The 15,286-nt window shown below is 33.4% G+C and overlaps 2 protein-coding genes across 3 annotated transcripts in view; one reads left to right on the top strand and one right to left on the bottom strand.

Moving 5' to 3' along the window:
* Window positions 1–15,286, bottom strand: part of LOC135138396 (ly6/PLAUR domain-containing protein 6B-like) — a 432,620-nt gene that overhangs the window by 305,482 nt on the left and 111,852 nt on the right. The gene's annotated exons all lie outside the window — the stretch shown is intronic.
* LOC135137984 (uncharacterized) lies at window positions 4,022–13,935 on the top strand. Its single transcript, XM_064067786.1, has 5 exons — window positions 4,022–4,102; window positions 4,301–4,403; window positions 5,005–9,124; window positions 9,332–10,543; window positions 13,745–13,935. The coding sequence occupies exons 2-5, from the start codon at window positions 4,329–4,331 to the stop codon at window positions 13,933–13,935; spliced, it is 5,598 nt and encodes a 1,865-aa protein (XP_063923856.1). The 5' UTR covers window positions 4,022–4,102; window positions 4,301–4,328.

The raw sequence follows: 15,286 nt of genomic DNA on the forward strand, positions 1-15,286 counted from the left end.
TGATATTGATATTTTTGACATTAAAATACATTTTTTTCTCAGCGAATTATAATTATATCATTAAGCTCAGAAGTAGTAATTAATTTTATCTACAACTGCTTTATAAAGGCCATATTACACAACTCATTCGGCATTGTTTGAGTTGAGTAATAAACCCTCTTATTCCACTAGTGGTGTAATAGAAAGATTACACCACTAGTGGTGTAATGAAGGTCTCCACTTCTTAGTTGAATTTTATTAACATGTAAATTACAACAAATTACATTGATTAATTCTTAACTTATTTGTTATACACGTCGATAATACATTCCTTACAATTACTGATATTAATACCAGATGAAATGAAATGATTTGTATCTTTGTCCATAATGCTTAGGTTTTGTTGACAAAATGTTTGTTACAGCTCCAGTATTTAAGATTTCTCTTCTAACAATGCTTGAATCTCGGTTGTAGCTACTAGCAGTATTTGTTCTGGCTCCAGGATCACCTCCAAGAATATCAGAAGCGGTCTTTTTCTTGTTTTCAATCGAAGTGTCGATATAACCTTCACATACAGCCCAAAGACTGCTGCACTTATAACTTTTCGACAAATCTTCAAAAAATGGCAACAGCACCTTCTATCTTGCTTCATAATTTATTTTCTTGGATGCACACCAGTCAGTGAACCGTTTATAAAATTTTTCGTATTTGGTTTTTGATTTATCAGGGAACAATGAAGACACTAGGTTTGCAGCAGCTTCTTCTGTTTCAAAAGGCAAGCTTTCTGCTTCAGAATCACTCATTTCTCGATTGAACAACATTTTTTTTCTAAAAATTGACGCGTTGTTTACAACAAATTTGAGCGGTTGTCATAACACTGCAAAAATTCTCTTGATTCTTGATTTTTAATTAATAAAAAAATTTAATCGGCGTTTTTTCTTTTTCATTTTTGGGGACTTGTAGATAAAGTTTTGTATTTCATACGTGGGCTAGAGCATATTACAGCAACTCGTGTGATTACAGATGACTCGGTCTAACGACCTCGTCTTCTGCAATCTTCACACTCGTAGTGCTGTAATAATGGCTCTATCCCACTAATAAGATAAATAACTATTATTGTATTTTTATATTCACTTTTGTCCTATAAATGGGTTACATATGTATCTCTTGGGCAAATATACGTATTATTATTTTATTATTTAAAGCAGTTGTTATTGACGGTTATTAATTCAACAAAAGCTCAAAATTAATTTTCTTTATGAACATGAGAATACAGTTTCCAGGGTTGTGCGGTTAAGTTTAATAGTAATAATATAAAAAGTTATTTGTTTTATGTTGATAGTAAATGCTGGCAAATCCTTGGTAATTTTTTTTTTCTATTAGTTAAATTAAATAAATTATTTTTCACATCTGAGTCAACAAATTGTCGCCACCTATCTTATCTTCCATAAAAATTAGGAGCACGTAGTTTTAAGGCACATATGACTACATTATTTATGCAACTGTTGTTTTTTTCAAACTCTGACATCAAGCATCCTTTTCGATTCAGTCATTTTTTACGAATAGATCAAGTTTTCTATTAAGAACAGCAGCCGAATGCCCACGCTTTTGATGTTTTATAATTTTTTAAATTTGGTCCTATCAATGTTCGTTGAAAATTGTAGAAATTTGAAATATTGTATTAAGAAAATTATTAAATAGGTATTTTTTGATTTATTTTGTATTTTTTCTTCCTCGTGTTTATGAGTTTTACGAAAAAAATTGGTCGAAGGTTATTTCGACAGAACATCCCTTGCCTCTGGAGTACAATAAAAAATATCCGGTTTTTCAACAAAATTATAAAATTTGATTTGCGATTTTTTTTGTAACAACCCCTAAAAGTAATAACATAATATGTTGTTATAAAATTTTGTTTTTTTCCAAAAATTTGAAATATCAAGACAGATTCATAAACTACATGTGTAGGACTATGTTAATTTATACAACTTAAAACCCATTTACTATGTACAACTTTGAGACGGCATCACATTGTTGGTGGGGATTATTACACAAAGTTTGGTTAGCGTCTTACCATCTACATGATATTCGTAATACCCCAATAAAATTTGACAACAATCGATCGATTTCGGAAATTATTATCTGTGGGACGGCAGTCAGACAAACAGACAGATAGACGAAAAGGGGAGAGCTACGTTTTTGTACTCTAGGGATCATAACACATCGAGAAAATGTGAAAGAATGCAGTTATCCGATGGAGTCGATTACAATATTTCCATAGCTTACGTTGGGGATCTTAAAGGTAAGTAGATATTCGAAACTGAATTTTATAGGTATATATATGAAGAAACATTATCAAAATTGTGGTGAAACTGCATAGAAAAATTTTGATTAGCGATCTGTTAAGCTGATAATAACTCCGAAACACATGCCAAATTTCAGAAGAGTGGGTTTAAATGTTTGTAAAAAAAATAAAAATTTTTATTTATATTTTATTTAGTGTTTAACTAATTGTGTCTCTAATAAAATCTTCAACAATCAGACAGACAAACACACAGAGAGAGTGAACCTGAAAAGGAACATTTTCGTATTATACCGTGAGTTCACTAGATAGGTAATTATTTAGCTGTGGAGGCTAAATTGAGAAATTTTGATTGTCTTTGATAATTTCAGCCCCCATGGTATATGAAACATCAAACTTTCGAATTTTTTAAACATACAAAGGCAGAATGGTTTTCTCTGTGAAATGTAAAATATTTATGATTGAGTCGTACCTCCGAAATTGCAATTGAAAAAGAGTGACATTAAAACAGTGGTGCTGTTTTACAAGAGTTCGAGCAAAAATTGTCAGACTTTAATTTTCTCATTAGAAACACTGCGAGTATTTCCTGAAACGAGAAATGTCTAACACAAAAAATGTGTTGGACGACCGCCATTTTGTACCAATAAAGTAGCAACGCATGGAAAATAACCCATCAATTAATTATCTTAATTGAGGCACATCTCGCAAGAAGTTGGATTGTCCTTGGGTGTCGGAAACCGAGAAGACGTTCAAAATTTCGGAGCATTCTTTGATCTAAATAATTAATGAACGCACGGTACAATACCAAAATATACATCTCGATTTTCATTTTCTCTATTTTTTATTTTGTGAGAGTTTTTAATTTTTCAATTTTTCAAAGTTTGAATTTTTGTCATTTTCTCCTTTTTCTATTTCTCTATGAAACAGCGTCTTTTGCTTTTGATTGAAAAATTGACAAATTAAAAATCGAACATTTGAAAACTTAAAAGTTTAAAAATCGTAAAATTGCTGACTTAAAATTGAAGTATCAAAAAACTGAAAAACATCTCGTACACAATACTTTTTAATGTAGATGCTCGTTATCGTTTATCAAGAGTAGAAAATGCCATATTTTTGATGAGAGAAAAAATCTAATTTATATTGACGCAATTGCTTGATTAACAGCCAGAGCAACCGCTCCCGTAGAAGCCGCCGGCCAGGCGTGCCACAGGCCTATAGCACGCCGGTCCAAGGCGCGACACGGACGTACGCCACAACCCCAATAATATATAGGCTTAAACTAATTAATTTAAAGAACTTTACAAATGTCAGAACAGAAAAACACCAACAGAGGCGAAAAAAGATTTCCGACATGAATATTCTCAAACTGAAACAACTCTGATTCCTTTGTTCTTCTTTTATATTTCCATAAGATAAAATTGACTCAGTTGTATATTTATCTGATGGTAAATTTTCCAAGATAAAAATAAAGACGAAGTAAAGAACCATAATTATTTTGAGATGGATGAAACTAATGCAGTGTGTTTGTCGAGCTTCTTGAAACTTAAATAGATTGGTTTTTCAGGTTTTGCTTTCGCACTGTTAAAAATGATAATCGACTCTAAAAAATACGAAATACTGATACAAATTGTATACAAATCCTAGTGCACATCGACAGTTGCTGACTATTGGAATCAAACCGACAGCGTGATATCATTGATAACTCATAAGATAAAGTTAATTTTTAAAATATATGTCTCCTAACACGAATAGTTTGATTGTTCAGCTAACATTATAAGTGCAGATAAAATGTTTGTAAGTCGTGCCTAGGGATAGTACCCAACTGTAAGTTAATAATTAAAATTTAGCACTAACATTTTTGCCACTAAGCGGCTAATATTCCATAATTTTGCAACAAACTTATTATAAAAATTATCTTTCTGGCATAAAAATTAAAGGAAAGGTCGTAGGTATATTAAATCAGCTTTACTAACACCACTGATAATATATTTCCCTTTTCTGATATTTATCACTGTTCATCAGTTGACGCAAATCTGTTCTATCCCACGAAATGAGTGCCTTAAGACATCATGTGGATTCCGAAAACCAAGGAAAATCGACCACATCAACGCGAAGTGGAGAAAAAGTAAGGGAAATTACTTATTTTTTACTTTTAGTCTATAATATTTCAATTCTACGTCTTAAAATGTAGTATCATAAGATTAGATTAGAATCCAAAAATATAACGTTATCTATGCGATTCAGTTTTTTTTTTGAAAAATAAAATATAGGTACTGATATTTGCTAAATAATAATTGATAAGTTCCGTGACCAGCTGCACGTAAATTTATCATCTTTTTTTTATAAAGAAAAAACGTTTCTGTTTTAACATACTGAAACACGAATTTGAATACCAATTCTCTTCAGACGTCCTAGAAACTCATTCGAAATTTCATTAAAGCCGAAAATACATATAAAGCGTGTCAACATAGTTTATGCACAGTACAAAGTAAACTATGTATTATAAGTACAACGTGTTTCTGAAGTTTGGAACAAAATTGGTAAAATATTTCGAAAAAAATTGGTAAAAGAGATATATTTTGAAATGTTTTGATTATTACTTTTATAAGCAGTGTCCAAAGGGATTTAGCCATTAAATTAATAAAGAATAAAAGATCTTTTTATTAAATTTTGACTGACAAACAATCGGTCCTGAAATTGCAATTTCAATTAAATTCATTTTTCAGAAGTTTAAGAAACGAGGCGGCACAACGGATAAGGGCAAGGATTACGAGCATCTGTATATGGCACATTTAATCTTAAGACTGACGCTTGATGACGACGTCGAAAACTTTTACTTATCTTCAAATGACGAAGAATTTGGGGATTTCGATGACGTTGTGGTTGAAATTGTATTTAAAGATCGTACGGAAACATACGCAATACAGTTGAAACACATCGACAAAAAAACTCCTTTAGGAAGAGCTCAGCTGACTGCAAAGACGGGAAAGAAAAATTTTAGCATCGAGAAATATTACGACACTTTTAATAATTGTTCAAGGCTGAAACAAGATGTCAAGATGATTTTGTTTACCAACACTTCGTTGAATATGGACGAGGCAAAAGAGTTCGATTTCGGTCAACTTTCAGTAAAATTTGTACCCAGCGAAGAAAATAAAATACTGAATACTTCAGGAAAAAATTCTTGTTGTCACACACTTAAAAATAATCAAGACGGTTCAAGTAAATATGATGCGTTTTTCGAAAAATTCTACTTCTACACAGATCAAGCCGATGTTACGCAACTTGACAATGATCTACGTGAAATGTTGAAGAAAAATTTTAAGTGTGACGAATCCATCGTCAGCCAGTATTTACAGTTTATAACCCAGTGGAGTATGAAAGCGGGTAACAAACTGAAGCTGGACAAAAGCTGGATGACGCGTTTTATTACATTGTGCGTTTTGTCACCCCATGTCAGGCCATTGGCATTTGATGCCACGAGATCTGTTAACGAAAAAGAAACGATCTTTAGAGAGGTGGCTTCAAAATTCGACTTCAGCATTATCGACGAAAGAAATTATGAGAAAATTAGTCACCTTTGGTCGGACACCATCAACGAGTTACAAGATTTAACAGAAGCGGGGAAAATTAATGGCAAATATTTACTTTTCCTGAAGACGCTCCGAGTCAAAGAAGATCTGTTCAGGGACGATCCGTTAAAGGTGAATAAGTTGCTGTGGTTGCTCGGAAAATGTCCTTTGGTTGTACAAGAATGTCCACAAGTTTACGGAACATTTAAAATTGGCTGCAAAAATGTCATCGTGTTGAAAGCTGCGACAAAATCAGTCGATGAGAACAATAAAACTACACTTGGTCAGAATGTGTTCCAAAAATTGTCCGATCTGAAAGAACAAGTGGAGTTATACGAAAAAATTCTGACCTCTTTCACGTATTCTATAGAAGGACAAAAGGAGACTGCTTTGACACATTTACTAGAAGCGTGCGAAAAAATCGATTCTTTGATCACTTCAGATAAAGTGGTCGAGATGTTGGAAGGTCCACTGCCAATAGGTAACCAAAAAGAAGTTTTACCACCTAGTCACGTTGAAAGAAGTCTGACGAAGATTTTAATAGACTTAGAATTTTTAAAACGTAATTCAAAAAAAAGTGTTATTTTTGTTAGCAGTGTCGCGAATTTTAAAAGTTTTAAGAATCTGCTACCCGATATTAAAATAAACGAAATATCAAATATGAATGAAAGAGAAAGTATGAAACTGTTCGACTGTGGACAAGTTTATATAAGCAAGAAACACTTTTCACTAAAAGAATGCACTGCTCTTTTCAAGAAGAATGCAGAAGTAGAAGTTCACCATTTCCGCTACTTTAACAAACAGTATTTGGAGTGGATAAGTAGTGAACATTCACAAGGACAACGCTTCAACGAACTCAAAAAATTTTGTTTGAACGATGAATTCAACGTGTATACGTTACACCAGTCTCAACTTTTTAGCAGTGGAGAGCAAGATGTCAACATTTTCTGTGCTGAACCAGGTATGGGCAAGAGCACGTTGATGAAGAGCTTAAAAACCAACACTTCTTCTGCAAAGTGGACGATCGTGATCTATGCCAGAAATCACTTTACTCACTTTAGAGAAAATGGAGCGGACGTTGTAAAGTTCAAGGAATATATTTTTACCAACGTTAGAAAAAAGTGCTCCAACATCGACCAACAAGTATTCAAAGCAATGCTGGAGCGAAATAACATACAAGTAATTTGGGATGGTCTGGACGAAGTTACAGATGCCACTCTAGAAGCGATTTTAACCTTGGTACAAACTTTAGCAGAAAGCGGAGTGCAGCAATGGTTAACAGCACGGAACAACTTGAAAACTAAACTGGAAAACAGGTTAGGTAGTTTTTCGCGAAATATCAAACAATTCGACGCCCAAGAACAACGAGAATATCTGAAAGAACGTTTGGAACTTCCGGCGGACGATTTAACCGCGACGTTTATTAAAATTAAGAAAAATCTTATGTCTTTTCCAAATTACAAAATATTGGGCATTCCTCTGCAGATTTATATGCTGACTGAATTGTTTTCAAAAGACAAGGAAAAATATTTGAATTTACTAGATAGCGTTTTTACCGTGCTCGATTTATATCGACATTTCGTAGATGAAAAATTTAAAGTTTTTTATCAAGAAAAGAATAAATTCGATTTATCTGTAGAACGCATGTTTCAAAAATTTGAAGACGAAAAGGAAGCTAAAATCAACTGCTATAAAACTGTAGCTGCTCGTTCTTACTTAGAAGATCTCTCTGTCACAAATATTGACGTAGATTTCGAAATTCAGTTAAAATATTTTTTGCAGGAAATAGAAAATGGGGGGGATGCTGTGGGATTTATATGTCAAATTGCAAGTAATGGAGGTGTTGAATTTAGTCACAACTCGTATGGCGAATATTTTGCAGCTCTGTATCTTTTTGAAACTTATCCATCGACGGCACGAGATACAAAATTCGTGTCGGACGGTCGCTACAATAATATTCGATTTTTTCTAGATTTAATGTTATGCAAAAATTCTAAAGGTTTTATATCCGTTGTATATAAAAATCCTTTACTGTTAGATGAATGCACTGAACTAGATCTGAATGAAAAAGATTGCATCGGTCGTGATATATTAGAGGTGACATGCGCTCGTAGTAAAAATTATAGGACTACTTATTCTAAGGCTAAAACAATTATAACTAGGCGTGGCAAATTTGCCACAAGATGGGTGGTTGCTAAAGGAGACACAGGTGACTTAGATTATATACCAATATCAGAAGCTTTTTGTAAAATTAGTACATCAATTGACATTCGTACCAAAAAATTACTGCTTTTCTTTCCTTTTTTAATTTCATATTACGAAACACGTTACACTGATCAAAACTATTTAAGAATGATTCTATATTATGCGATCAGATTTGATTTTGTTGTAATTTTTGAATACGTTGAGCATTATCCTAAATTGAAGGAAGCCTTTAATGGCATCAACTTCGGCAGTATTTTAACTGTCGCAATGTATTACAGATCGCAACGAATCTTAGAAAAACTTTTCTTAAATGAGCAATCTTACTACAATATTCCTTCTGTAAGCTCTTTAAGACTTCGCCGCAATAAAATAGACGAAATATTCGTTTATATTTTATTAAATATTGAAATTAGATTAGACATTCCAAATTCCGAAGGTCAGTTTCTAACGCACTACGCTTGTGAAAAAAACTTGCATAAGACGCTCAAATTGTTAAACGCGAAAAATGTTAAATGGGATACTTTTGACGCAAATGGTGGATGTGCTATCCATAATGCGTGTACGAAGAAAAAAATGGATGTATTAAAATCACTCATCAGAATTGGTTGTGACATCAACGTTCCAGACGCAAATGGTTACTTTCCAATACATTATGCGTGTCAGAACTTAAATGAAAAACAGATTAGTTTCTTGGTAACCCATGGTGCCGAATTAAATGTTCCGAGTCCAAGAGGTTGGATGCCGCTACATCTTATGTGCGAGGAAGGCTGTTTTGATATGGCAAAACTGTTAATGTTACACGGTGCAGATTTGAATGTACTGGATGGCCAAGGGCGTTTGCCCATTCATTATATATGCGAAAAAGGTAATGTAGAAATGGTAAAGCTAATGGTAACTAATGGGGCGAAAGTAGATGTTCCCGACAAAAATGGAAAATTTCCGATACACTATATGTGCAAATTTGGCAATGTACACATGGTAGAGTTGTTGGTTATGAATGGTGCGAAGTTTGATGTAGCAGATGTAGACAGCCGATTACCGATTCATTACGCATGCGAAAATTATTCCGGTGGTTTTGAAATATTGCAGTTTTTAGTAGAAAATGGAGAAAGTGTTAATGTACCAGATACAAAATTACCCATACATCATGCCTGTAAATATTTTTCTGAAAGTTGCGAAATGGTTTCCTTTTTGATAAAAATGGGCTCTAAAATAAATGACAAAGATCTAGACGGTGAACTACCAATACACTACGCTTGTAAAAGAGGACATTTAGATACAGTAAGACTGTTGATAAAAGAAAATGCAAAAACCGATATTCCTGATAGATATAGCAAGTTACCGATTCATTACATGTGTGAGCAAGGAGCAGGGGATATTGTCGAATTACTAATTAAGACTGATAAATCTGTGATAAATGTTGCAGATGCAAATAATTTTCTACTTTTGCCTTATGCCTGCGAAAATAGATATTTTGATTTAGATTTAGATGTTCTTGAATTAAGTGGTTGTCCGCCACTACATTATGCGATCGATTCTGGAAAATTAGATCTCGTAAATTTTTTGGTGGCGAATGGTGCGAAGGTCGATTTTCCTGATGAAAAAGCTCTATTGCTTTTGCGCAATGCATGTGTAAATAAGCATGTGGATACAATGATTTTTTTGTTGGAGAATGGTACTAAAGTGAATGATCAGTTACAGATCCATTTTGTGTGCCGAAAAGGATATCTTGATGTACTGAAAGTACTGATAGCGTATGATATGAAAATAGATGCTCCAGATGGATTTGGCATACTACCGCTGCATTGTGCTTGTGTGGCAGGTGACGTTGACATAGTAAATCTACTTCTAGCTAAAGGCGCAGAAGTAAATATTCCGGATTCAGATGGTAACCTACCAATGCATTTTGCGTGTTTGAATAATGAATTTGGTTCCCGAATAATATCACTTCTACTAGAAAAAAATGCAAGCGTCAATGTTCCGAGTGCAAAAGGCTACCTACCGATACACTTTGCGTCTGGATTGGGGTCCAGGATTATAGATCTCAGTTATTACTTTAGGATCGAGAATAAAATTAATAACAATGTACTGAGAATGTTGGTGGAGCTAGATGCGAGCTTGAATACTCCAAACCCAGATGATCTGCTGCCTATACATTCTGTGTGCGAAAGTGGTGAAATAGATATGGTAAAATTACTAGTAAGCAATGGTACGAATGTAAATGCTTCTGATGCACGTGGACGGCTACCAATTCATTACGCGTGTGAGTCGACTGTTTGCACTGATGAAATACTGTCGTTTTTAATCAAAAAAGGTGCCAGCGTGAATGCTGCAGATGTAGATCGAGTGTTACCAATACATGTAGCTTGTGCCAAAAGTAGTCTACATACAGTAAAATTACTAATAGCACACGGTGCAGATATATATGGTACTGATAAGAATGGACGCCTGCCCTTTAATTACGCATATAAAAACAGATTATACCGTCGTAGAATAATACTGAAATTTTTAAGAAAAGCTACTGTTAAAACTTATTAAAAAATATTAAGAATTAACAGTTTTAAAGCACAAAGCAAAGAATTAGCAATTACGTTGTTTATCCAACAAATTGTCCTTGTTTTCAAATTTTAAGCTCAAACTCCTTAAAGATTCCTTTAGATTTAGCTACTTTTACGTCTTCTTGTGTGTAGCAGAATGTCCATATTTTTGTTTTTTTTTTAATAACAGTGAGTGTTGTAGAGATAGGTAATAACTAATAATGTAAGAAAGTTCATTTCGTGTGTAAATAAAGATTCATTTAAACCAAACGCTGTAAGCATTAGTCAAAAATTGATCGAAAACTACTTAGACAAAATTCCCTCGCTCCTTAACTAGGTTCTAAATATTATAACAAATGAATTAAAAATACGTTTATTCACGAAAAGATGTTGAGATCACCGGCACGCAGTGCGAGTGAGATCATTTCTTTGAGTTAATAAATATGTTTTTCTACTTTGCGTTAACAATGGCCTCATTATTAAACCGAAAACAGTTTAATAATGGGATCAATTGTTAAACTGTATTTCAGGTGGCGTGCAAGAAGTGGGGCCCCCTTCTTCCATTTTTTGAGGCAAACTTAGGTTAGATTGTTAGTGTTCGGTGGTTAGATGTCAAACTTTGACATTGTGAAGTTAGCAACAACGCTACATCTAACCTTTCGAATTAAAAGGCCCTAAATTATAACCTTGAATTTTTATTAATTTTTTGTTTCCGATCAGATGCAAAGTAGAAAAAATAGTATATTATACTCGTTTAATAAGACGCATTGTGGCACTTATTCCTTTGGAGCACTCCTCGCTGCGCTCGTCGTGCCCCAAACCCATGCGTGCCACAATAAGACGTCTTATTAAACTAGTATAATAATATACTATTAATTCACGCGGCGTACATATATGTTTTTCAATTAATAAATAAAAATTCGAATCATAATAACCCCAATCGAGAAATTGTGTAGACTGCGAAATTAATTTTTGTGACAACCAGCTGAAGAAAATGTTATCTATGGAGGAAAATATTGATATAAGCAGGTTTGTGACATCGCAATGATTATTTATGAGGTTTAAACTATTCATTGTTATGGATTTCATCAAGTGCAGCTTTCCTAAAATAACAGTCTGCAGAGCACAGATCAAAGAAATCAAGGTGTTCACACTCGAAGGAATGGAGAGGTTCTTAGACACTGCTTCTGATGATAAATATTTACTGCAAAAAGTAATTTTTATCGTGGGAGCTTTGATTGGAAGATGTAGAATTGGTGAATTGATGCTCATGCCAGTCGATGATGTTGAACACAAGCTTAGCGTACTTGTAGTCCAAATTCCGGACACGAAGACTCATATCATAAACCCAAAACATTTACCAAGTTGAAGTTAATTTAAATAGATCCCAGAAAAATTAATTTTTTTAGTAATTAATAGAGTTACCTAATGACTCCATTTTTCTATTTTTCGATTTTTCTGCTTTCCTTAATTTTATTTTTTTTTAATTTTCCTATTTTTAAATCTTTTTATTCTTTGATAATTCAATTATGTTACTTTGTGGTTTACACACATAAAGAATATAAATATTGCTGAATTCAACGAAACGATAAATTTTGGCAAAATAATATGATAGAGCCCTACAAAAATTTTATTTATATGCCTCACTTTGGTGATAGTAGATTCTCGTTATTAAATAAATCACCCCATCCGATAAATTGTAAAAAAAATTGTACATTTAAAAAATTTTATTTGCGTTATACCACGTAAAAAACAACGTGCCAAAGTGTACAAAGAGTACTAAAATAATAAATATAAATTTTAGAGCTCAATGTTGTCTTTACACTGATATAAAAGTTGATACGAAACATGCTCTCTCCTCGTCTAAAAAAGTGATTTCCTTCGAAGAATGAACGATTAATTAAACACTAAAAAATCACTTATTTTAATATAGTTATATATTATACACCAAGTGCGTTAAATACGTTTTTATTCACGAGAAAATGTTCGTAAATTTTATAAATGAAAAATGTACATTTATCTTTCGTGTTTTGACAAATTGCCATTTTTAATGATAATAAATGATAAAATTTAATTTTTTTTTAATTTACTAGTGACCAAAGAATCACTTGTCACAGTTGTTAGGAAGTCAATAATTGCCTTAAAATGTCAAAATTGAATAAAACATTGTATCTTCCCTAAAAATTTTTAGACATAATCTATTAATTGAAATGTCGATCTTTTTTTCAAAGTTAAAATTACGCCTGTGCAATGAACTTCTATTTAGCTCATTTTTCGGTCTGTTACGGGCCACTCTTAAGTTGACCTTGCATCTCAAAAACAAATGAAGCAAAAAAAAAATTTTTCATTGAAATTTTATTTTTTTATTTTCTTAGGGGGTATATCATTTGCCACAATCAGTCTTATCAAGTACTAGCTCCACCCAGCCGCCCTGTATTTTCTTGAAAGATATGTCATTTACCAAAATCAGTCGTATCATAGAAAGTACTAGCCCCGCCCACCCGCCCTCTATTTTCTTAGAAGGTATATCATTTGCCAAAGTCAGTCTTATCGTAGCAAGTACAAGTCCCGCCCACCCGCCCTCTGTTTTCTTAAAGGGTATATCATTTGAATAGGTACAGTTTAATCAGTTTAATGCCATATTTGACAAATTTTAGAGAAAAAAAATAAACCATGCTTGATTTTCTTTGACAGATTTTTCTTTTAATTTTTAGCTATTTAGATTTCATTTTGTTTCATGTTCATATCATGTTTATTTCGTCTGTTATTAATTTTCTCTATTTTTTTTTTATTATGCAACCACTACATCAAGCTACATTTTCATATGAAGAAAAATAAGCTTATCAAATAATCCGATCAAATAATAATAAAAATTTTGAGTGTCCATTACTTTATCATAACCCCGTATATCTATCTACGTTGAATAACTCATGAACAACGAACCTACAGTTCCAACTTGCTAGAAAGATTGTGCTCATTCACTCTTTTCCAAGATTGTTATTTTCTACTCTTGTATTTCTGGCAAAGTAATAACTTCGTCTAAAAATAAAAATAAAAAAAAACATTTATGGATTTACTGGTATTAATAATTCCTTACCTAATACCCAGTACTCATTAATTTCATACGAATACCGACGCTACCTTTCTTCGAGCCCCGAAAACCCCACAAACGTATCTCCCCCGCACCCCTCCCCCTTCCACTCCGGAACCCTGCTATTATATCGCTGCGAAATTTTTAAGTGGCACCGGTAATGACGAGAAAGCGCAATTCCAGGCCGACCGGACTAATCCGGATGAGGCAACCTTTCCGATCCCTGCGGAACGGAAAAAACCCTCCGCCTAAACCGATATCATCAAATTTTCCCGCGTCATCCGAACGCGAATTAATTACGTCCAAGTGTCAAAACTATGTCGAAATTGCGTCCGGGTAATTAGGAGAAGACGTGTGATTGGTTACGCTTTTCCGGTTGACACTTTCAGCGCGTTATTAATTCCGCGTCATCGAGAAACCGGCCCGAATTTAATTTCGCTCGATGCGTTTCTCTGCTTAAAATTCTTCGGGCGGTGCTGGCGTTGACTTTTTCAAATTAAACAGTCGCAATGAGGTGAAAGATCGGTTTTTTTAAAAGAGCAATTTAGGAGGGTGATTTATTTCGGGGAGGGGGCGCGAGGGACAAGGTCGGAGGCGCTGGGGGAGGAGTGAGAGGCGGTTATTAACACTGGAAGTGAGTTAAGACAAACGAAAGTGTTTTAACTTTTAGTAAAATGGGTGATTTTTTTAATTCGCAATTTGACAACATTGTTGTCTGTGACTGAACTTTGAAAGCTAGGTTATGTTATATTCTAAAATCAAAATCATTCTAAAACAAATCACCACAGGCCTCCAAGGTTTCTTTTAGATTCGTAAAATAATATGAGAAACACTAACATTTTTTACATTTTTTCAAAATATGGACAGCAAAGCTATCAAAATTCTTTTATTTTTTTCAAAAATAAAACACCTAGGACCTCCAAGATTCTTTCAAAATCGTTCTAAAACAAGCCGCAAATTCCATTAAATTGATCTAAAACATTCACGCTAGAAACTATAAGATTCTATCTTTTTTTTTCAAAAACATGGCCCTAGAAAGCCTCAAGATTTCCAAAATTCTATGAAAATTGAAAAAAACACCAGAGACTGTCAAGGATACTTTAAAATCATTCTAAATCAAAACACCACGCAGTCCCAAGGTTTTTAAATTCTTTCAAAAATCATAGGAACTCCAAGACTCGGTCAAATTTTTTCAAAAACAAATCTTTAGGGATCCTCAAGATTCTTTAAAATCTTTTGGTCTTTTTCATAAGAATTAACTCATCAGGAACCCACAAGCTTTTTTCAAATGCTAAAAAAGACACTATAGTTTAAGATTTTTTCAAATTCTTTATAAAAACAAAATATGCATCAGGACTCAATAGTTCTTTTAAATATTTTCAAAATGTAGGCCCTTAGAGTCCCAAAATTCTTCATAATTGTTTCAAAAACAAAAAACCGAAGACCCTCAACGTTCTTTAAAGTCGTTCTAAAATAAAGTACCAGGGCCTCCCAATGTTCTTTTAATTTTTTTCAAAAGTAATAGGGTCTAGGAACCCGAAAATTCTTTCAAATTTTTTCAAAAACAAATTTCCACGGATACGCAAGATTTTTTAAAACTTGT

Source organism: Zophobas morio, unplaced genomic scaffold (assembly GCF_036711695.1).
Source record: "Zophobas morio isolate AGI-343-1 ecotype UQ-CSIRO unplaced genomic scaffold, CSIRO_AGI_Zmor_V1 ptg000030l, whole genome shotgun sequence".
Taxonomy (NCBI): Eukaryota; Metazoa; Arthropoda; class Insecta; order Coleoptera; family Tenebrionidae; genus Zophobas; species Zophobas morio.

Bases quoted from the DNA above. Each gene is read 5' to 3' on its own strand.
- LOC135137984 (XM_064067786.1), top strand. From the start codon at position 4,329: ATGAGTGCCTTAAGACATCATGTGGATTCCGAAAACCAAGGAAAATCG. The intron at 9,125-9,331 runs GTGGTTTTGAAA...GAGGACATTTAG, and splicing joins CGCATGCGAAAATTATTCCG to ATACAGTAAGACTGTTGATA. The intron at 10,544-13,744 runs GTAGAATAATAC...CCTTTCTTCGAG, and splicing joins TAAAAACAGATTATACCGTC to CCCCGAAAACCCCACAAACG.